The 24,606-nt window shown below is 44.3% G+C and overlaps 2 protein-coding genes across 2 annotated transcripts in view; both read left to right on the top strand.

The window, feature by feature from the left end:
- LOC140583961 (uncharacterized) overlaps positions 1-24,606 on the top strand; it is a 524,353-nt gene that overhangs the window by 270,086 nt on the left and 229,661 nt on the right. The gene's annotated exons all lie outside the window — the stretch shown is intronic.
- LOC140583959 (uncharacterized) overlaps positions 1-24,606 on the top strand; it is an 84,821-nt gene that overhangs the window by 58,486 nt on the left and 1,729 nt on the right. Inside the window, exon 2 of the mRNA XM_072707881.1 lies at positions 22,613-23,201. Coding sequence (XP_072563982.1) covers positions 22,613-23,179 — 567 coding nt within the window. The 3' untranslated portion in view covers positions 23,180-23,201. The remainder of the gene's footprint in view (positions 1-22,612; positions 23,202-24,606) is intronic.

The raw sequence follows: 24,606 nt of genomic DNA, 5'->3' as shown, positions 1-24,606 counted from the left end.
ATATATCCACTCTGTACATATATTTATATATCCACTCTGTACATAATATACATACACTCTATTTATACATACATATATTTATCTGTTTACATATACACACATATATATATAAATATTTTTCAATATACTCATCCAAATTTATGTTTCCAGATTGTTTGTATAGTGCACTTTTTATACTGTACTGTTGGTACAGTTTTTATTCTATTATTTTTAATTTTGCTACTCTTGTCTTGCACTGTCCACTTTTCTGCCGTGACGATGCAATTTTCCACTTGTGGGACTAATAAAGACAAATTTGCTGCGATCTCTGACATTTGGACATGCTTCACTAAGAACTGTGCTGAGAGTTTCACTCCAGGAGAACACATGACCATAGATGAACGGCTGTTCCCTACCAAGGTTCCTTGTCCATTCAAGCAGTATATCGTATCCAAGCCGGACAAATTTGGGATCAAGTTCTGGATGGCCGCAGATTTGGAGACCGAATATGTCTGCAATGCATCCCCTTACTTCGGAAAGGACCCCAGTCGTCAGAAGTGGGAGAGGCTGGCAGAGAACGTGGTCATGAATCTGATGGAGCCATTTTTGGATGATGAGAGAAATGTCACAACGGACAATTTCTTCACCTCACTGGCACTGTCACACAGACTGCTTCAGCGCAAAACAACGCTACTGGGCACGGTGAATAAAGTTCGGCATGAACTTCCTCCACTTGCAAAGGACACTGCACAGCGGGAGGAATTCTCCACGTCAGTGCTTTGCAAAGCCTAGCTAAGCTCAAAATAAATAAATCACAGGGCCCTGATGGCATCTTACCTATAGTAAGATACCCAGAACCAGAGCTACTGGCACAAAGAAGGATTGCTGGGATTGCTGCGAGGATTGCTGGGATTGCTGCGAGAGAGTGGTGTTGAGCTGCAGCGATTGTTTGGGATTGTTTGGGATTGTTTTTTGGAGTGTTTTGAGTGTTTGTGTGCTTTACCTGTTTACGTGGGTGGCTGTTTATTTCTATTTATTGTTCTTATTTCGGTCGGCGTGAGTGCTTGTCTGTCCTGTCTGTTAATTAACAGCGCGATTATTACCGACAGAGAGCTGCGGGTGTCGCGTGAGCGGCGTTTTTCTGTCCGCGTTTAAACTCCGTAACAAACACCCGCAGGGCGATTATAACTAATAGTATCTAACGTCGGTATCACTACCCGGCGCCGGAAAAGGACAGTTGCTCCTGAGCTTTGCTCGGTCGCCAGTCGGGGCCGGGGAGGACATTTTCCACTTTTTTCCCGCTCCGGCAGTAGCCTGCTGTGAGGGGGTTTTTGTGGTTTTTCGACCTCCCAAGAGCAACTTCGATTTCGCCTTGTTTTTAGTTCATACTTGGTTCAGGCAGAGGTTCTTCTGGTAAGTAGTAGTAAATTTATCAGGTTTAAAATTTTAAATAAAATAATAATTAAGTTCCATTTTAACACAAGTAATAACTTATTTTAGTGTACTCCGCACGTTACTGCATTTATTGTTACGCAAATTAATCTTTATAGTTAAATACACTATATAAATTTACTGGGCTGGGAGTACGGGGCCATAGTGAGTTAGTTAATTATGGGGCCGGCTCAGTGTTGCGTTTGCAAGATGTTTGCCCTTCTGGACGTTAGTGTCCAGTCGGACTTCATCTGCGAGCGATGTAAGCTAGTGGACTCACTCATGGTCAAGGTTTGCGACCAGCTGGGGTGGATCCAGTTGTCGTGGTGCATGTTGGCACCAACGACATAGGCAAGGGTAGAAGGGCTGTTCTGCAGGATAAATTTATAGAAGTCGCCAATAAGCTTAGAAGCAGAACGTCCATGGTGGTATTTTCTGAAATACTCCCCGTGCCACGCGCAAGTCAGGCTAAGTTAGCTGAGATAAGGAGATTAAATGCGTGGCTAAAAGGATGGTGTAGGAAAGAGGGGTTTAGGTTTATGGGGCACTGGAGGACCTTCTGGAACAGGTGGGACCTGTTCAAGCCGGATGGGTTGCATCTGAACCGGAGGGGAACCAGTGTACTGGGAAGGCGTATTTGTAGAGTAGTTGAGGAATGTTTAAACTAGGGACTGGGGGGGCAGGGAGGTTAGTTAAGTATGTAACTGGGGGGAAATGGAAAGCCCCAAAAAATTATATTATAAGTAGGCACTGTAATAGTCCTACCCTTTGTTCTTCTGAAAATGAACTTGAGATGGTGGAATTAGTACAGGATTGTTTTTTTACTCAGTTTGTTAACACCCCTACCAGGGGAGATGCCATTCTTGATCTTGTTTTGTCTAATAACCAGGACAGGATTGGTAAATTAGACGTTTTAGAACCACTTGACAGTAGCGATCATAACATGGTTAAATTTGAGGTTAAGTTTAGTGCCCGAAGAGCAAAGTCCAAATCAAAAATATATAATGTTAGGAAGGCTAACTTCAATTGTATGAGATTAAAACTAGAAACTGTGAACTGGATGGAGTTAAATAACAAAACTGTTGAAGAGGCATGGGAATTTTTTAAAAGCACATTATTGCAAGTGCAAGAGGACTTCATACCTGTTTCCAGCAAGAATAAATCTAGGAAATTGAAACCTAGGTGGTTTAATAGGGAAATAAAGTATAAAGTAAGGAGGAAAAGGGCTTTGTTCCAGAGATGGAAAATAACTGATGATGACATAATAAAGCAAGAGTATCTAAATCTACAGGCTGAATTAAAAAATGACATTAGACGAGCTAAAAGGAATGTCGAAAGGAAGATCGCATTGGAGGCTAAGGATGACGTTAAAAGTTTCTTCCAGTATTTTAATTCTAAAAGAGCTCTAAAAGCTGGAATTACTAATCTGCAGGATAGTAAGGGTCTTATAATTGAAAACGACATTGACATAGTAAATGAGTTCAATGATAGTTTTGCACGGGTATTCACTGTTGAGGACACTAGTAACTTACCAGTTCTTATTACTAATCCAACATCGTCTATAACTAATATATATATAATTGAAGCTGATGTTTTGCAAAGCCTAGCTAAGCTCAAAATAAATAAATCACAGGGCCCTGATGGCATCTTACCTATAGTGTTAAAAGAGATGAGGGATATTATTTGCCGACCCTTACCTTCTGATTGGAAGCATGCCAACATAACGCCCATTTTCAAAAAAGGGGATAGAAGTAATTTGTCAAACTATAGGCCAATCAGTCTAACTTGTATAACTGGTAAAGTTATGGAGGCTATAATCAAAGAGAAAATGGTAGATTACCTGGACTCAAATAACATTTTGAGGGATAGCCAGCATGGATTTAGGAGAGGTAGATCCTGTTTAACAAATCTGTTGGAGTTTTTTGAGGAAGCTACTCAGGAAGTTGATGATAAGAAGGCCTATGATGTCATCTACTTAGATTTCCAAAAGGCTTTTGATGTTGTCCCCCACAAGAGGCTCTTATTTAAACTCAAAGCAACAGGTATTTTAGGAACTGTAGCGACCTGGATTGATAACTGGTTAACGGATAAGAACATAAGAACATAAGAAATTTACAAACGAGAGGAGGCCATTCGGCCCATCAAGCTCGTTTGGGGAGAACTTAACTAATAACTCAGAGTTGTTAAAATCTTATCTAGCTCTGATTTAAAGGAACCCAGGGTTTTAGCTTCCACTACACTAGCAGGAAGACTATTCCATACTCTAACTACACGCTGTGTAAAGAAGTGCTTCCTCAAATTTGTTTTAAAATGTTCTCCCGCTAATTTCCACTTATGGCCACGAGTTCTAGTATTTAGACTAATATTGAAATAGTCATTTGGCTGAACAGCATCCAGACCCGTTAGAATCTATAGAAGTATAGAAGTAATCCAGCAAACTATAGGCCAATCAGTTTAACTAGCATTACTGGAAAAATAATGGAAGCTATAATTCAAGTGAAAATGGTAGATTACCTAGATGCAAATAACATTCTAAAGGATAGCCAACATGGATTTAGGAGAGGTAGATCCTGCTTAACGAATCTACTTGAGTTCTTTGAGGAAGCTACAAGTGAAATTGATCACAAAAAGGCCTATGATGTGATTTACTTAGATTTCCAGAAGGCCTTTGATGTTGTCCCCCACAAACGGCTCTTGCTAAAGCTTAAAGCTGCAGGGATTTTAGGAACTGTGGCAGTTTGGATCAAAAACTGGCTAACTGACAGGAAGCAGCGAGTAGTTATTAGAGGCACAATGTCACAGTGGGCCTCCGTTCATAGTGGGGTACCGCAGGGTTCAATTTTAGGACCACTATTGTTCCTAATTTACATTAATGATATTGACACAAATACATACAGTAAATTGGTTAAATTTGCAGACGACACCAAGGTGGGCGGTGTAGCAGATACTGATCTAGCAGCAGAGAGGCTTCAAAGGGATCTGGATTTAATTAGCGAATGGGCTGATACTTGGCAGATGAAATTTAACACAGATAAATGTAAGGTAATCCATGCAGGGAGCAGAAATATAAAGTACAGATATTTTATGGGTTCCACTGAAATAAAGGTAGCTGATTACGAGAAAGATCTAGGTATGTATGTTGATGCTTCCATGTCCCTCTCTCGCCAGTGTGGGGAAGCAATAAAAAAGGCCAATAGAATGTTGGGTTATATCTCTAGGTGTGTGGAGTTTAAGTCAAGGGAGGTGATGTTACACTTATATAATTCCTTGGTAAGACCCCACCTAGAATACTGTGTGCAGGTTTGGTCACCATACCTCAAGAAGGACATTGCTGCTTTAGAAAAGGTGCAACGAAGAGCTACGAGAATGATTCCTGGTCTTAGAGGAATGTCTTATGAGGAGTGGTTAGCGGAACTGAATCTGTTTAGCCTTGAGCAAAGGAGACTAAGGGGGGATATGATTCAGGTCTATAAGATTCTAACGGGTCTGGATGCTGTTCAGCCAAATGACTATTTCAATATTAGTCTAAATACTAGAACTCGTGGCCATAAGTGGAAATTAGCGGGAGAACATTTTAAAACAAATTTGAGGAAGCACTTCTTTACACAGCGTGTAGTTAGAGTATGGAATAGTCTTCCTGCTAGTGTAGTGGAAGCTAAAACCATGGGTTCCTTTAAATCAGAGCTAGATAAGATTTTAACAACTCTGAGCTATTAGTTAAGTTCTCCCCAAATGAGCTTGATGGGCCGAATGGCCTCCTCTCGTTTGTAAATTTCTTATGTTCTTATGTTCATATGTGGGCAGTGTGGTGGCACAGCGGTTTCTGCTGCCGCCTCACAGTGAGAAGGTCCTGGGTTTGATGCCCGTTGAGGCTTTCTTTGTGGATCTTGCATGCTCTCCCCGTGTTCGGGTGGGTTAGGGCTAGTTAAGTCTTTGTTCCAAAAGGTCCAGTTGAATTCTGAGGTCCATAGAGCCAGGCAGGAATGGGAGGATCATCCACGTATGGAAAAGAGGGAGCCCGCAGGAACATAAGAGATTTTGCCTGGGAAGACAGAACTAGCAATATGATTAGTAGCAACACTACAAGCAAAAGCAATATACTAAAAACTAATGGTTTAATCACCCCGGATAAACCAGTGAGAACCAATTGTCCCAGCTGTACTCAAACAGGCCATGCTCTTCATGTAGCTCAGACAGCTGTTTGTGCACTGCGTCCTCTAGATCCTGCACAGCCTGAGAGGAATCAGGGATGTACGTGCAACATTCTTTCCCCACTATAGCACAAACACCACCTTTCTCAGCTAATAGGAGATCCAATGCCTCACGGTTTTGCAGAGCTACCTGCTTCACTGTGGATAATTCACCTTTAACGGCCTTCACAGTGTCAAGTGTCTGACTGGTCACTTTTTCAACTGCAGTCTGCAGGGCAGCCACCTCTGTCTGAAGGTCTGCTACACCAAGGGATGGAATAAACCCCAAACCATTGCTCAGTTCGACTAAGAGACCGTCTGCTCCGTGAATAGGCACGCAGTCAGCAGAGCAGCCATGACGGACAAAGAGCCGGAGCATGTTTGATTTAGGACTGCCATATCATGATTGGTGTACGGAATCCCGTAGATTCCACACAATTGTGACCCTCTCGGGGGCCAGTCTTGAAGGAACCACCAGGGTCGGACACGCGTCTGCAGTGGACCCGATGGACCCAGGCGTCGATTCCCTCCACTTTCACTGCGTGAGGGGTAACCATCAGGACCTGGTGTGGTCCCCTCCATCTCGGCGTGGTCCATCTCTTCCCTCTCAAGTCACGAACTAACACCCAGTTCCCTGGTTCGAGCGGTGTCACAGCTTGTAACGGCTTACCGTCCGCATTCCTCCAATTGGCACGAACCTGGTCCCAGGCTGCACCTATCGCTCACCGCAGACCTGTGAGATAAGTCAGAAAATCCCCATCCACGGTCTCCAGTGTAACATATCGTGAGGGAGACAAAACACGCATCGGCCTTCCTGCATCGACCCAGGGCAGGCCTGTCGTCTCTGAAATTTTGGCCAATTTCCGTTTCAGCGTTTGATTTGCCCTCTCCACCATCCCTCTAACCTGAGTTCGCCACAGCATGTTTTGGGACTGTGGGGGGAAACCCCATGATGACACGGGGAGAATATGCAAACTGCACACATGGAACCCTGGCAGAAACTCAAACCCAGGTCCCAGAGATGTGAGGCGACAGTGCTAAGCACTGCAGCACCGTGCTACCCGCCTCTGGGAACATACTGAGGTTAATTGGAGTTACCAAGTTGACCATAGGTGTGAATGGTGCACACAGGTACGCACGTACACAGGCAGGCACTCATGCACACAGGCACGCACGTACGCAGGCATACAGGCATGCATGCACACAGAGACACACAGGCATCATCGGCGATCACTCGCAATCAAGTATGATGGTCCACCTGGAGGGTCCTTATTGTGGATCTTCAGATGGCTGAAGAGGCCAATTCTCGAACCACAAACCTTATCCCAACAGGTGGACGCCTGTGCGTGGCTTCTTTTAATGTGGGGAGACTGGGGCATAAACAGCCACCACACGGTCCTTGACAGAGACAAACCTATTATCAACGGCATGGACTCCAAGACAGCTGAAGGTCCATCTCTGCTGCAGCCTTCTTCCACCTTCACAGCCGTTGTTGTGATCCACCTGCATGCCTGGACACAATCCTCCGCCTGCTCCGCTGTTGAGGTCTTTCTTGAGTCGCGCTTTGTCTGGCACCTCCCCCTCAACCTTACCGCCAAGGGTGACCCTACCAGGAGCGTGGCTCCAGACGGTATCGCTCTCGGGATCTTTGGCACACGCAAGCCTCCCCACCACGACAAGGTGGCGACTCTCTGGAGAACACACACACAGACACACACAGGCACGCACGCAGACACATACTGGCACGCACAATTGCACACAGGCAGGCACGCACACACACAGGTACGGACACACGCATGTACACAGGCACGCACACACAGGCCCACACACACGCACAGGCACACATGCACGCAGACAGGGACGCACGCAAGCACACAGGCATGCACAGTTACAGTTGCAACCACACACACACACAGGCATACATACAGGCACTTACAGACGCACACACAGGCACGCATGCAGACACATACTTACACGCATGCAGACACATACAGGCAGGCACGCACGCACAATTGCACGCAGGCAGGCACGCACACACACACAGGCCCACGCACGCTCACAGGCACGCACACATGCACACAGGCATGCACAGTTACACTTGCACACACACACACAGGCACGCATGCCCACAGGTACGCATACAGGCAGGCACGCACGCAGACAGGGATGCACGCACGCAAGCACACAGACATGCACAGTTACACTTGCACACACACACACACACACAGGCATGCATACAGGCACACACACACATGCACGAAGGCATGGACGCACACACAGGCACGCACGCAGACACACACAGGTACGGACACATGCATGTACACAGGCATGCACAGAAGAACACAGGCATGCGCACACACAGAGGCCCACACACACGCACTGGCACGCACGCCCATAGGTACGCATACATACAGGCACACACACACAGGCACGCACGCACACACACACAGGCACACACGCAGACACACACAGGCACGCACGCACGCACAATTGCACGCAGGCAGGCACGCACACACACAGGCACACAGACAGGTATAGACACACGCATGTACATAGGCATGCACAAGAACACAGGCAAGCGCACACACACAGGCCCACACACACTCACCCAACAATAGATATGACAAGCTTCAGTGAAGGTTCCCATGTCACACACACAGGTTCAGGCTGCCTTGAATTTCAGCTAGCAGTCTGAGTACACAAATGCAAATGTGCCAGGGTTCACAGGTAATTGCTGTGTTTGCACAACAAAAGCAGGAGGACAATGGGGCTGAAGGCCTGCACAGGCTTAGGAGGAGCTGTAGGGAGTTCTAGGGAATTTACGGAAATCTGCGCAGGATAGTAGTTCTAGTGCAGGGATTCATAACCCCGGTTGTAAAAGGAGCAAAAATGTGAGCTGCAGCACTTCCCTTCTAATGGTGATGATCCACTTCTCTGTGCCTTCAAACTGGCTCATTTCCACCCCTTGATGGCCATATATTTGACAAGAATTATACATTAATACTTTACAACACTATAGAGAATTAAACTGTGCCTTACTGGCTCTTAAGCTCAGAATCTCTCGATTCACCTTTGGGAACAGACTGGGTCATGTGATTTGACATCTGTCACACACTGGATAACCTGTTACAGTTTTCTTCTACATATCCCATACATGGGGATGGCACAGTGGTGCAGTGGTTAGCCTCTGGGACCATCCATCCATCCATACATCCATTTTCTGAATCCGCTTCTCCTGTTCAGGGCTGCAGGGGCTCCGGAGCAGGACACAAAGCAGGAAACAACCCTGGATGGGGCGCCAACCCATCACAGAGCACACTCACCATTCACTCACACCTACAGGCAATTTGGTAACTTGAGATAGCCTCAGCATGTTTTTGGACTAGGGGGAGAAACCCCACGATGACACGGCGAGAACATGCAAACTGCACACATGGAACCCTGGCAGAAACTCAAACCCAGATCCCAGAGGTGTGAGGTGACAGTGCCAACCACCATCACCGTGCCACCCACCCCTGGGAACAAACTGAGGTTAACTGGAATTACCAAGTTGACCATAGGTGTGAATGGTGCACAAAGGCAGGCAGGCAGGCAAACAGACAGGCACACACACAGGCACGTGCGAACACAGGCAAGCACACAGGCAGGCACACACACAGGCAGGTATGCAGAGACAAAGGCACGAACGCACGCAGACATGCACACAGGCACGCACGAACATAGGCAGGCACACACACAGGCAGGTACGCTGAGACAAAGGCACAGACACATGCAAACACGTACACAGGCATGAATGCGCGCAGGCAGGCAGAAATGCATGCACGCACACATTAACGCACACAGACATGGACGGACACAGGCAAGCAAGCACACAGGGACGCACGCACGCACGCACACTGGCATGCATGCACACAGGCATGGAAGCACAGAGGCACACACACGTGCACGCAAGCACACGTGCACGCAAGCACACGTGCACGCAAGCACACGTGCACGCAAGCACACGTGCACGCACACGTGCAGATAAGCAGGCACGAACGCACACACGTACTCAGGCACGCACACAGGCAAGCACGCGCCACGCACGTAGCCACGCAAGCACACAGGTACGCAAGCACACAGGCAGGCACGCATGCCAGCACACAGGCACAGAGACACGCACACACATAAGCACACAGGCAGGCAGGCACGCAGGCAGTCACACACACACAGGCACGCACACGTGAAGGCACATACACAGGCACGAAAGCACTCAAGCACAAAGGCACACACGCATGCAGGCATGCACACTGGCATGAATTCACACAGGCACGCACAGACACGAATGCACACAAGCACGCACACATACAGGGACGCCCACACATACACGTGAAACCACAAACGCGCACACACAGGCAGTTATGCACATAGGCATGCAAGCACACAGACACGCGCACACACAGGCACGCACACACGCATGCAAGCACACAGGCACAGAGACACGCACACACACAAGCACGAAGGCAGGCACACAGGCAAGCACGAACAAAGGCACACATGCACAAAGGCACACACGCTTGCACGTAGGCACGAACACACAGGCACGCATGCAGGCAGTCACGCACACACACATGCAGGCACGCATGCACGTACACAGGCATGCATGCGTGCACACAAGCTCACAGGCAGGAATGCACACAGGCACGCACGCACATTGGCACATACACAGGCACGCACGCACATTGGCACATACACAGGCACGCATGCAGGCACACACACAGGCATGCACGCAGGCTCACAGGCATGCACATAGGGACACATGCATGTAAACACACAGGCACGCACGCAGGCTCATACACAGGCACAAAGGCACTCAAGCACAAAGGCACGCAGACACACAGGCACGCACGCACACAGGTAGGCACTTACACAGGCATACACGCATGCACACATGCTGGCAGGCAGGCATGCACACAGGTACGCACGCATGCAAGCACGCCACAGGCACGCAAGCTCAGAGGCAGGTATGCACACAGGCACGCATGCACAGACACGCACTCACGCATGAAGGCAAGCACACAGGCACGTACAATAGCATGTGCACAGGCACGCACGCCCACAGAGCCACACACACACAGGCACGAATGCACTCAAGCACAAAGGCATTCACACAGGCATGCATGCACACAGAAAGGCGCTTACACACAGGCACACACGCACGCACACAGGCAGGCATGCACACATGTGCGCACAGCGACACCCAAGCACAAAGGCATGCATGCATGCACACAGACATGCTTCAAGCAGACAGGCAAGCACACAGGCATTTACAGGCACACACGGGTATGAATGCACACAATAACGCATGCAGGCACACACACGGGCACGAACGTACACATGCACTCAGGCACGTACACACGCAAGCAGGCACACAGGCAGGCACACAAGCGACACAGGCGCGAACGCAGGCACACACGCAGACAGCCAGGTATGCACGCACACAGGCAGGCATGCAGGTACGGCCACAGGCACTCACACAGGCACACACACAGGCATGAACGCATGCACGCACTGAGGCACACACACACACACACACACACAGGCACGCACGCACACAAAAACTCTACAAAAACTCTGGTTCTAAGCTAGGTGTCCTTAACCCAGGACTTCCAAACATAAGCAAAACAGAGTTACATTATTATTATTATTATTATTCATTATTATTAGCATTAATAAGATTCCCCTTACATTGCTAATAGGAAAGACATAAATGGATGTAGGGAAGAAACATGTTTACAATTTAAAGTGTTTTAGAGATGTTGTAAGTATGTATGTGAAGGGTACAATGGGGCTAATCCCACAATGATTTAAAACAATTTGACAAATTCAAATAAGAGGCTGAGAAGGATGTTCAGCTTCAGCAATCGGCTCTCGTGGGGTCTAATTTTGCCATTTTTTGCCTTTCTTCTGTTTCCCATGCGTTGTCTGCAGGGGCACCTTCACCACATTGCCATTTGATGTGGACACCTTCACACTGCCTGCTTCGAGATCATTTATGTTGAGGTGTTCCACTAATAATTTGTCCACTTTAGTTTCAGCAATGTCCCAATTAACAGCATTCAGCTGGAATTCACTGTCTACAACTTCTATCTCCAAATCCATCATTTCCAATTCAAATACTGAATTAAAACCCCTCTCTGCAGTCTCCTCCAATTTGACTTCTCCAATTTCTATTCCTACAATTTCAAATTTACCATTACTTTGATTTACATCATCAAGCTCAAACTGGCAGAGGTCGACCAATACGGCTTCTATTTTCAGCCTGTCTTGGTGGTCGTCTGCAGGCTTTATGGAGACTGTCCTTTCATTTAACACAAAGACCTCTAACCCATGCACGTCTAACCCCTTATCCTCCCCAGGCTGGTTGGTGGGTGGAGTTGCTGGGGAGCACTCTTTTGCTTCACCCCAGCAGATGATTTCATCCCATTTGTCCCAGGCTGCCCAATACACATCATCCGTCCAGCTAACTGCCTTGGCAATTGCCTTTCGGTTGTGTCACACGTTCAAACTGTCAGCCTGGTCAGAGGGTGATTCTGCTGGGGAGCACAGCTCTTCCTCATCTCCCCGGTCAATCACCTCTCCCCACTTGTCCCATGTTGCCCAGTACTGGTCATCACTCCAGCTGACAGCTTTCGCCATTCGTCTGATTCTGAATGAGGAAAAACAACATACAGGTAATGCAATGGAGCTGTCAGTCACTCCTGACACATGGAATACAGGTCAGGACTGATTGGCTGAAGAGTCCTCACACCTGGGTTTGAACAGCTGACCTACAGGTTATCCCAAAAACCTGCATACACACCGGCCCTTTGCGGATAAGATTGGTCACCCCTGTTTTAGGGGTTAGGGTAAGGATTTTAGGGGGTTTTTTGGGGCTAGCGTTAGGGCTATCTATTAGCACTATCCTCCTGACTCTCAGGCTTTTGTTTGGTGTGCATGTGTTATTTACTTTAGCCATTTAGGATTAGTAGGACCTCATAATCATAAAAACCAAACATTTTTTTGAACAATTAATAGTTTTAAACAAAAATGATGTCCTTATATGAGGACGTAGGGTCTCAGGAGGTTAAGGTAGCCTAACTCGACAAAGTACTGTAGCTCAACTCGACAGAACACCGGAACCATCCGCATCTGAATGTAACATGAAAGCGCAGGAAAGCACATGCAGAAAACTTAAATATCAATACGAAACTATATAGCTAACTTGCACATAAAATTTTGATAGAATTAACGCAGTAGCCCGAAACAGTAAACATATTTTAATATACATGCAAGTTTGACAGATACTAAATAATAAGATCATTTATACGATAATATGGGAGCAGAAACTTAACGTACCTCGCCATCTTGGTCCAGAAATGGAAGTGAGGCTGCGTGTTTCAAACTGGCAGCGTACGTCCCACATGCCATATGATGCCTAATACGTAACCAAGCAAAGCGGCCATAATGTGATTAAATAATAACATACCAATAATTCGCGTTGTTATGTAATAATAAGAACAGAATTCTATAAGATGAATTTTAAAGATTAGTATACAACAGCATAAAAATGATGACACTGAAAGTTTGATTAATCACACGATCAGCTCTGGATAATATCAAACAATGACTTAAAGAGACACGTGAAATGAAGTGATAAATACACGTGAAATATAAAGTGATATCGGTATGTCAAAACGTTATGTTACGCACACCGCCCAACAATTCAAGAAGCTGTAGCTAGATTAAGGCCGTATTCACAATTTACCCGTGTGCCTTATACTGTAACCGAGCACGATTATCCCCGGCTGGTCTGCACTCTCCACATTGCACTTAATGATCCTGGCCTGAGCGATTTTTTGTGTTGAAGAAAACGAGCGAAGGGAAGTGCTGTGGCATAACTGACTGAAATTCATGATTAATGCCTTTATTTTACGGCTTATCTGGAGTCGTTTTGAGCACGATGTCACACATAGATTAATTGACTATGCAATGCAGCGATTTTTATTTATTGACATTTACCAAAGAGTTTTTGCAGACTAGCTGCATGTTATACCGCCATTGAAAAGGTACCATGCTACCGCATTTTTGAAAGCTGTTGTGTATTACATTTCATTAGTACAGGTGTTTTGACATTATAGCATACCTATCAGAATAGCACACTCTCAGTTAAAGCGCATGCGTAGAACAGAATTACATGTCCGCTAGCTCATAAATGTAGCATATTGCTGCAAGAATTTTCGACAGAAAGTAAGCAATTATGCTTTCCGGTTATTACGTGCAGTTACAGTTATAATAATAATTGATACTTTTATTGATCCCTGTGGGGAAATTGTCTTCTTTACACCTCCCTCAATTTGCTCTTTATAAATCAAGCACTATGTGAAAGACAGTCACCTGTGTGGGCCCCCAGGAAGCTGGGTGTTAAGGGCCTTGCTAAAGGACGTGCTGAGGTTGGGTTTGGACCGGTGACCTTCTGATTACAGGCACAAGGACTTAGCCCATGTACTGAGCCACACCCCCCCCCCCCCCCCCAGTTGTGTATTAGTAGCATTTATGATGTTTCTCTAATGTGAGCTAGTACATAACCCAGCTAGTACCAACCGTTGCAACAATACTCTAGTTTTCTGTCATACTCATTGTTTTATTTTCTTGCATTGTCCATTTTTGTTCATAGTCTTTAATATTCCAAATAACGACAATTTCAGATAACTACTGGAACAATGAGTTCTGGAGGGGAGCAAGCTCCGTTACATGCTATAGATATGTTGATCTGATACCTTTCCGTATCAGATTGTTACCACTGTTAAAAACCACAGGTATTTTATTCTGATTGTATGTATTTCCTTATTAGGACATAGGGCTGGACAATAATGCGATATCAATATATATCGCGATAGAATTTTTTTCAATAACGGCGATACGATTTTTAAACACATTTCCAATATTTCGATATACATTTGAATATACCAAATGTATAGAGGGAACCGCCAAATTCCCCTTTGTCTTAGCATTTTCTCATCGGTTATGTCGATTCTTTTATGTCGCCGAACCCTAATATCTTGAGCACAAAAGAGGGCCAAAATCGCCACTTAACATCGGTTATCTCCATCCCCAGGACGATTCGCCGGCTTTTAAAAATGTATCACAAGTGCTAAACAGCGCGTATTCAAATCGCATTTGCATGGTAATTTGCTGAACAACGCAGCTGTGAAACGCGATCCAGGTAAAACTTTTTTAGACAGCATAAATCATATTGAAGCATTTGTTTTCAAGCAGACTGTTAAAAGCAAAAGCAACAAAGCATTTTAGACTTTGTAAAGAAACCATAGTAACCCCGTGTATGATACTTTTCAGAGCTGTGTCAGAGGGAAATGACTCGTGAATTTAATTTTGACACTGGTTAGCTTTTTGTGAAAACGACAAGGCTAAGTACACCCCGCAGGTTTTTTGTGATTTTGTGAGCGATCTTTGTGTTTTCAATGTTAGAGAATATAATTAAAGGTTTGTATCTAGAAACAACGGTGGTTTTTATTGTATACTGGTAAATCTCTGCTGTTAGTTGGTGCACATATGCCTTTTGTTAAGCAATGTATGTCGGGGCCGGCTCTACACTGGGGCAAGAAGGGGCAACGCCCCCTTAAGCAAACGTCCTGCCCCCTTAAATCAAACTTTTAGAAGTTGAGGAAGAAAATAATAATTACCCACAAACTGAATATGGACAAGATTTACTACAGTAGCTGAAAAATCCATTGAAAAAGGCACAAACGAGATGATAAGTTTCACTTCTTGTTCGCTCTTTCCCTCCGCGTTCTGTTTGTGCGCGGGCTCACGCGGCACTCGGCAGAGATCCCCCACTCACCCTCCCCCCAGCTAAACATCCAATCACTGTTAGTATGCAAATGAGCCAGTTTCTCAGTAGGCAGGGCAGAGCGAAATGAGCTGCGCGATTGCGGGATGTTTAGAGGAAGCAGCAATCTCTCTCGTCAAAATCATCATTTTGTCTATTTGGGGGGGGGGTCTTGATCGGGGGGTACTGTACTGATCGGGGGGGGGGGGGGGGGGGAGGTCTTAACATTTTTCTTTTTTTTTTTTTTAAAGAAAGAACCTCACCTTGTAGGAAAATTTTATTTAAAACGATTTCAGACACCCCTAGTGTGGACCGTACCATTTTAACCACCTCGGTAACCCTAAGAGCTACACCAGCAGAAGCTTAGCCTTCAGGTGGGACACCCAAGTTGGACAGGTCTTAGGGTAGAGGCCTGACAAAGTGCAATCCAATTACATGACAAAAACAGTTATCCAGAGCACCACCCCACCCCTTTCCCGCCTTTGTCGCCACCATGTGCCCCCTTCACATTTCTGTCTGCCCCCTCATATATGCATGTCTAGAACCGGCCCCGATGTATGTACATATTTATAGCATGCCGATCGCGTCAAACAAATCGCGGCAATGCCAAAAACACCAAAAACCCGTGCATGTACATCCTCAGTTATTAACGCACATAAATAAATTTCAAGCACATGCTAATATATTGCTGCCATATTGGTTTTCGGTTATCTCGATCATCGGTTATCTCGACACTTTTTGGCAACCCCCTAGGCCAGCGACATAACCGGGTTCGACTGTATATGAATAATCAGCCTGTTCTAGTTTAAATGGAAATATATTATTGTTAATAAGCTGAGTCTGAGAGTTTTATTTATCTGATAGTTTATTTCACATTTCTTTTTTGTAAAGGCTAAATACAAATAAAAATTGAACCTTTTTTTTTGTACTGTTTTTATAAAAAAAAAATGATATAATTTTAATAGGAGGAGCCCGGAGGTATTATAGACTTTGCAAATTCAGTTTGCAGACATCCATTGTGTGTGTCCTCGGCAGTTTTTTCCTGAGGCTTTTTAATATTGTCCATATCGATATCGGAATTATATCGTATCGACCAAAATTAAGAAATATATCGTGATATAAATTTTTGCCATATCGTCCAGTCCTATTAGGACACATTAGTTACTCCTGTTAAAAAATCAGTTTATTCTGACATTGTAAATTTCCTGAAGAGTTTACCCTCTTTAAAATGATGGAGTTCCACTTGTGCCAAAAATATGCTGATATGCATATGAGCTTTCCGTTTCTGCCAAAAATATGTAAACAGCACACAGTCCATGTCGGCTGAGCATGTGACAAAGCATTTTTCTGTGACGACTCTATTTTGTCAATGAGTTTGTCTGTGGAGCCCCTGAAGGAACCAAAAGGTGTCTGCTAATTAGATACCCAGGAATAAACTGTGTGGCCCCTGCCCAAGCATTGCTGCCCAAACAGCAGTCTCCTCCTTATGCCGCCGAGGGAGGAGTAGCAACTGGTTCCCCTGCCCCTTCCCCTCTCCCCCCTGCAGATGAGGATCATAACCATTCAGCGCCCGACTCCACCTCCTTATCAGTGACGACGTGCCGCGGTCAAAAACTCAGGCAGTAGGACGAGGCAGAAAAAATTCTTGCCCCTATGTTGTTATTTACAAATCCTCAAGAGGGAGATAACTTTGGTCATCTGACACTGTAGATGAAGGAGTTGAAGGACATTGTCAGTGACCTGCTGGATCCCAGGCAGAACAGACCTCGCTATGTGGCAGCCCTTCTGATACAGGTCGCCCCGCGCATGGACTGGATGATGATGCATCAGTTTAAGCAGGAGCCTAGTAAATCCTGCGAGTGCTACACCGAACGACTGATGGCAGCTTTCTCCAACTACAGTGGGATGGACCGCCCAGCGAACCAAGAGTGTATGTGATGTAAAATACACTAAGAGAGCTCAGTTCCTTTAAAGAGAGGTACTTATAATACTCTGTATTAGTTTTCGTGAGCTGTCCTCTTAAAAAGTACAACACCAGTACTCCATATTCAAATTGTCCCATGAAAAACTACAACCTCCAAACATCAAACTACATGCTTCTATGTCACCTACACTTCAGACTTCATCCTCAAAATCAAAGCAGTATTAACACAAGCAACATCCATCACTTAAAGCCAATATAAGTCTGCTACAACTGGACTTATATCTAAGCAAAACAAACATTTTATGTTCAAGTTTTCTTAAAACTACTGAAACAAATAAATGGCTGCCCTACAGTTCCGCTGTTTTGTTTGTCACCCTGAATTATGTCCTTCATAGTGTGGAAAAAACCGAAGGCTGAGGAATGTTACGTAACACAGCTAGAATGCAATAACTCTCTCTGGTGTAATTCACTGTGTGGTCTTAAGTGTGGTGTCTTCTTCATAACACTCCCTAACTCTTGTATTCATGACCATGAGATAGGGTGGGCTGCTTTTCTTCCTTGCTTTGGCTAGTATTCCTCCCTTTCCTCCCCAGCCTTGGTTGGTGGTTCAGGCAGCATCACCTTGTTTTAGTAGACCCAGGTGCCATACATTTTGAAAGTAGGCTCAAGTGCACAAAATGTTCTAGCAGAAGTCTTAGACAAACTCTGAATTACAAAGTAATCTGACTCCTTCTGAAGCTGTGAGAAATTGTTCATCTGTATTTGCTGCATTGTCACTTGTTGATCTGCGTGTGCCCTGCTCCAGCAGTAAAGGGGAGATCGCGTGCAGAGCTGGTTTTCTGTAGGTCTGAGTAAAAATAAAATATCCTCTTCATACAGGAACCAAGTCTATGGCTGGAAATTTCTGCAACAGAGCCATTTAGTTATTTCTAGAAAAACATATAGAGCCAATGAAGGAACCTGATGTCATAGTAACACAGGTCACTATCCGTGGTGCTGAATTCTCTACTAGATGGGCTGGTGCTGAATGAATAGGACAGCTGGCCAACGTGTCTGTGTTCTTCCACTGACTGGCACCCTGACAACGAGGGGGAAAAATTCATACAGTAAATTAGTTAACAATAATTAGTAATCACCTATAGTTCTCATTTATCATGATGTAAAATTCAAAAACCATTTCTGACTATTAATCTGCACATTTTAATAATTTAATTAATATTACCTAAATTGTTTATCATTTTCTGCAATCACTGTGCGTTAAAGCAAGTTTTAAAACTAGCTGTGAAATTGTTGATGCTGTTGTTGATCTGAATGTTGCTGACGGAGCCTTAGGATACGTCTTCATACAGATGAGTGAGGGGATGGATGCACTATTCTATGGAGGCCTCTGAAGAGAAAAAATTATCCCAATTTTATATTGAGAGGGATGGTTAATTCCATTTTAATGCAGACTGCGTTAAAAGTCCCAGTTCTGCCGTTGATCTTTTGCATGCATGCTATCATGTATTAGTTTACTATGTATTTTGATCACATGTCAAACTAAAGAATTTTTGGTCGTATTTTTGTTCCTAATTTTGAAGTAATTGTAAAATAAAAATGTTGTTCTTTTCCGCCGCCATGCTTCGTCTTACTTGTGAAGGTTATGCTTGCATTGAACTTGCTTTGTAGACAGTAAGATCCTGCCGGCATTAATTCTGCACTGTGTGGTAATTTTGAGAAATTGCGCACGTTTCTTATCCCGTCAGAATCGGTATAACTAACGCCATGCGAATGTGTCTTAGCGCAGAGTTTAGAATATTTACGGTTTCCGGTCAATGAAGGCAGTTTGAAATAAAACAAAAACGTTTAAACTTTCTGGATGCGCAAACTCTCGCTCTTGGCAAGATGGTGCAGATAGTCGAGATAAAGGACTGTTATTCGATGAGAATTCGAATCCATCACTCCTTAAACATGGAGAACATGGATCCAGAAGGTATTAATGATTATAATGATTAAATGATAATAAAGTTGTAGCTCCTGGTATGTGACAAACGAAATGAACGGCCAAGTCTGCATTGGCCTAATGCTTGTTAGTTTTGAGGTAAAGCTGATAAGTAACACATTTGGTTTTCGAGGTAAAATAACCGACCGGTTGAATAATTCAAGTTTTATCTACAGAAATGAATGTATTTAGAACTGCAAACGGATACATTGGAAGCGGAGTTTTAAAATGAGAAAATGTAACGATGTGATAGGAAATGCCGTTCGTTATACTCCCCTTCTGTCTCCCATTCTTGCTCATCTTGTTTAAATAATAAGAAAATGAAAAGCAAGATCACTGTTAGTGACAAAAGTGCAGGACTAAATGTGTTTCATTTAATATTTATTCATTTGGATATGTGTGAGAGTAAGCGTATGCATGGATGTTGTCTTCTGGTTTAGCTTTCTTAGCTTTATCGGTAATTCACATTATTTCATTTATCTGACAATCTGAAGCCCATGGACTAATTTTAAACGGATTTTGTAGTAGAGTATTTATCCAGTTATTGTCATGTTCTTATATATCTCTCTGTGTTCCATTTTGTCCCAGTTCATGAGTTTTTGGAGGACAAGTTCATCTCCATTCTGGTCGTGAACTTCGAGAGGAGCCCACTGACCATGGAGAACTTGCAGTCTCTGGCCCTCAGTGTCCCTTCATTTTATTGGCGGCTCACTGGGGAGGAGCTGGATCCCAGCCTATTGCACGTAGCACCTGCACGACTGCAAGTGGTACATCATGGTACAGAGACTGGTGTCCAGCATGGGGATGGAGAATCACCAGCTGAGGAGGATGACCATTACGGACAGGAGCTGCCATCATCCAGCTCTATAAGGGAGGCTTCCCCTGCAGCTCCAGCATCCACGACTGAGGATACTAATGGGCTTCCTGAGGCTCTCCCCTTGGCCTGGGGTGAAGATGAGCCCTCATCTCCATCCTTATCTGTGCCTTCTGACACTCAACCTGGAAGTCAGATTGAGCCAGAACATTCTGAGCCCTCCAGCTCCACCTTCTGGATCCCTGTGGGCCCTAACAGCACGTGGCAGCAGCTTGAGATCGAAGGCCGCAACTACCTGCGGAAGCTGGATGAGCTCAGCATCTCCGATGGACTCTGGAGCATTACGGACTACGGTGATGATCACACCGTGGTCATGTCCGTGCATGTCTCCGTGCATGTGAGCAGTTCTCTGCGAACATGGGGCGTGAGGCAGGAGGAGAGGCCTCCTCAGAGGCCCGCTGGCACCAGACAGAGGAAGCGCAAGGCCGAGCCCGACGACACCAGCGGCTCAAGTTCTCCTCCACCGCACAAGAGGCCCATGCGCTTCTGACTTGATTCCATGTTTTTACGCTGTAAGTTACATTTTTATTTCAACATAATTAGAAGATCCCGCAGGAAAATATTAGTCAGTTACTTAATAAATGACCAAAAAGTAGTTGAATAGGACAGCTGGCCAACGTGTCTGTGTGCTTCCACTGACTGGCACCCTGACATATAATGATTTTTAACAACGAGGGGGAAAAATTCATACAGTAAATTAGTTAACAATAATTAGTAATCACCTATAGTTCTCATTTATCATAATGTAAAATTGAAAAACCTTTTCTGACTATTAATCTGCACAATTTAATAATTTAATTAATAGTACCTAATTTGTTTATCATTTTCTGCAATCACTGTGCGTTTAAGCAAGTTTTAAAACTAGCTGTGAAATTGTTGATGCTGTTGTTGATCTGAATGTTGCTGACAGAGCCTTAGGATACGTCTCTATACACATGAGTGAGGGGATGAATGCACTATTCTATGGAGGCCTCTGAAGAGAAAAAAATTATCCCAATTTTATATTGAGAGGGATGGTTAATTCCTTTTTAATGCAGACAACGTTAAAAGTCCCTGTTCTGCCGTTGATCTTTTGCATGCATGCTATCATGTATTAGTTTACTCTGTATTTTGATCACATGTCAAACTAAAGAATTTTTGGTCGTATTTTTGTTCCTAATTTTGAAGTAATTGTAAAATAAAAATGTTGTTCTTTTCCGCCGCCATGCTTCGTCTTACTTGTGAAGGTTATACTTGCATTGAACTTGCTTTGTAGACAGTAAGATCCTGCCGGCATTAATTCTCCACTGTGTGGTAATTTTGAGAAATTGCGCACGTTTCTTATCCCGTCAGAATCGGTAAAACTAACGCCATGCGAATGTGTCTTAGCGCAGAGTTTAAAATATTTACGGTTTCCGGTCAATGAAGGCAGTTTGAAATAAAACAAAAACGGTTAAACTTTCTGGATGCGCAAACTCTCGCTCTTGGCAAAATGGTGCAGATAGTTGAGATAAAGGACTGTTACTCGATGAGATTTCGAATCCATCACTCCTTAAACGTGGAGAACATGGATCCAGAAGGTATTAATGATTATAGTGATTAAATGATAATAAAGTTGTAGCTCCCGGTATGTGACATACGAAATGAACGGCCAAGTCTGCATTGGCCTAATGCTTGTTAGTTTTGAGGTAAAGCTGATAAGTAACACCTTTGGTTTTCGAGGTAAAATAACCGACCTGTTGAATAATTCAACTTTTATCTACAGAAACAAATGTATTTTGAACTGCAAACGGATACATTGGAAGCAGAGTTTTAAAATGAGAAAATGTAACGATGTGATAGGAAATGCCGTTCGTTATACTCCCCTTCTGTCTCCCATTCTTGCTCATCTTGTTTAAATAATAAGAAAATGAAAAGCAAGATCACTGTTAGTGACAAAAGTGCAGGACTAAATGTGTTTCATTTAATATTTATTCATTTGGATATGTGTGAGAGTAAGCGTATGCATGGATGTTGTCTTCTGGTTTAGCTTTCTTAGCTTTATCGGTAATTCACATTATTTCATTTATCTGACAATCTGAAGCCCATGGACTCATTTTAAACTGATTTTGTAGTAGAGTATTTATCCAGTTATTGTCATGTTCTTATATATCTCTCTGTGTTCCATTTTGTCCCAGTTCATGAGTTTGTGGAGGACAAGTTCATCTCCATTCTGGTCGTGAACTTCGAGAGGAGCCCACTGACCATGGAGAACTTGCAGTCTCTGGCCCTCAGTGTCCCTTCATTTTATTGGCGGCTCACTGGGGAGGAGTTGGATCCCAGCCTATTGCACGTAGCACCTGCACGACTGCAAGTGGTACATCATGGTACAGAGACTGGTGTACAGCATGGGGATGGAGAATCACCAGCTGGGGAGGATGACCATTACGGACATGAGCTGCCATCATCCAGCTCTATAAGGGAGGCTTCCCCTGCAGCTCCAGCATCCACGACTGAGGATGCTAATGGGCTTCCTGAGGCTCTCCCCTTGGCCTGGGGTGAAGATGAGCCCTCATCTCCATCCTTATCTGTGCCTTCTGACACTCAACCTGGAAGTCAGATTGAGCCAGAACATGCTGAGCCCTCCAGCTCCACCTTCTGGATCCCTGTGGGCCCTAACAGCACGTGGCAGCAGCTTGAGATCGAAGGCCGCAACTACCTGCGGAAGCTGGATGAGCTCAGCATCTCCGATGGACTCTGGAGCATCACGGACTACGGTGATGATCACACCGTGGTCATGTCCGTGCATGTCTCCGTGCATGTGAGCAGTTCTCTGCGAACATGGGGCGTGAGGCAGGAGGAGAGGCCTCCTCAGAGGCCCGCTGGCACCAGACAGAGGAAGCGCAAGGCTGAGCCCGACGACACCAGCGGCTCAAGTTCTCCTCCACCGCACAAGAGGCCCATGCGCTTCTGACTTGATTCCATGTTTTTACGCTGTAAGTTACATTTTTATTTCAACATAATTAGAAGATCCCGCAGGAAAATATTAGTCAGTTACTTAATAAATGACCAAAAAGTAGTTGAATAGGACAGCTGGCCAACGTGTCTGTGTGCTTCCACTGACTGGCACCCTGACATATAATGATTTTTAACAACGAGAGGGAAAAATTCATACAGTAAATTAGTTAACAATAATTAGTAATCACCTATAGTTCTCATTTATCATAATGTAAAATTGAAAAACCTTTTCTGACTATTAATCTGCACAATTTAATAATTTAATTAATAGTACCTAATTTGTTTATCATTTTCTGCAATCACTGTGCGTTTAAGCAAGTTTTAAAACTAGCTGTGAAATTGTTGATGCTGTTGTTGATCTGAATGTTGCTGACAGAGCCTTAGGATACGTCTCTATACACATGAGTGAGGGGATGGATGCACTATTCTATGGAGGCCTCTGAAGAGAAAAAAATTATCCCAATTTTATATTGAGAGGGATGGTTAATTCCTTTTTAATGCAGACAACGTTAAAAGTCCCTGTTCTGCCGTTGATCTTTTGCATGCATGCTATCATGTATTAGTTTACTTTGTATTTTGATCACATGTCAAACTAAAGAATTTTTGGTCGTATTTTTGTTCCTAATTTTGAAGTAATTGTAAAATAAAAATGTTGTTCTTTTCCGCCGCCATGCTTCGTCTTACTTGTGAAGGTTATGCTTGCATTGAACTTGCTTTGTAGACAGTAAGATCCTGCCGGCATTAATTCTCCACTGTGTGGTAATTTTGAGAAATTGCGCACGTTTCTTATCCCGTCAGAATCGGTAAAACTAACGCCATGCGAATGTGTCTTAGCGCAGTGTTTAAAATATTTACGGTTTCCGGTCAACGAAGGCAGTTTGAAATAAAACAAAAACGGTTAAACTTTCTGGATGCGCAAACTCTCGCTCTTGGCAAAATGGTGCAGATAGTTGAGATAAAGGACTGTTACTCGATGAGATTTCGAATCCATCACTCCTTAAACGTGGAGAACATGGATCCAGAAGGTATTAATGATTATAGTGATTAAATGATAATAAAGTTGTAGCTCCCGGTATGTGACAGACGAAATGAACGGCCAAGTCTGCATTGGCCTAATGCTTGTTAGTTTTGAGGTAAAGCTGATAAGTAACACCTTTGGTTTTCGAGGTAAAATAACCGACCTGTTGAATAATTCAACTTTAATCTACAGAAACAAATGTATTTTGAACTGCAAACGGATACATTGGAAGCAGAGTTTTAAAATGAGAAAATGTAACGATGTGATAGGAAATGCCGTTCGTTATACTCCCCTTCTGTCTCCCATTCTTGCTCATCTTGTTTAACCCTCAATGGGTCCTTGTCAGAAAGTTACGTTCCAGGTCC

Source organism: Paramormyrops kingsleyae, unplaced genomic scaffold (assembly GCF_048594095.1).
Source record: "Paramormyrops kingsleyae isolate MSU_618 unplaced genomic scaffold, PKINGS_0.4 ups27, whole genome shotgun sequence".
Classification (NCBI taxonomy): Eukaryota; Metazoa; Chordata; class Actinopteri; order Osteoglossiformes; family Mormyridae; genus Paramormyrops; species Paramormyrops kingsleyae.
This window is presented reverse-complemented; position numbering and strand designations above follow the sequence as displayed.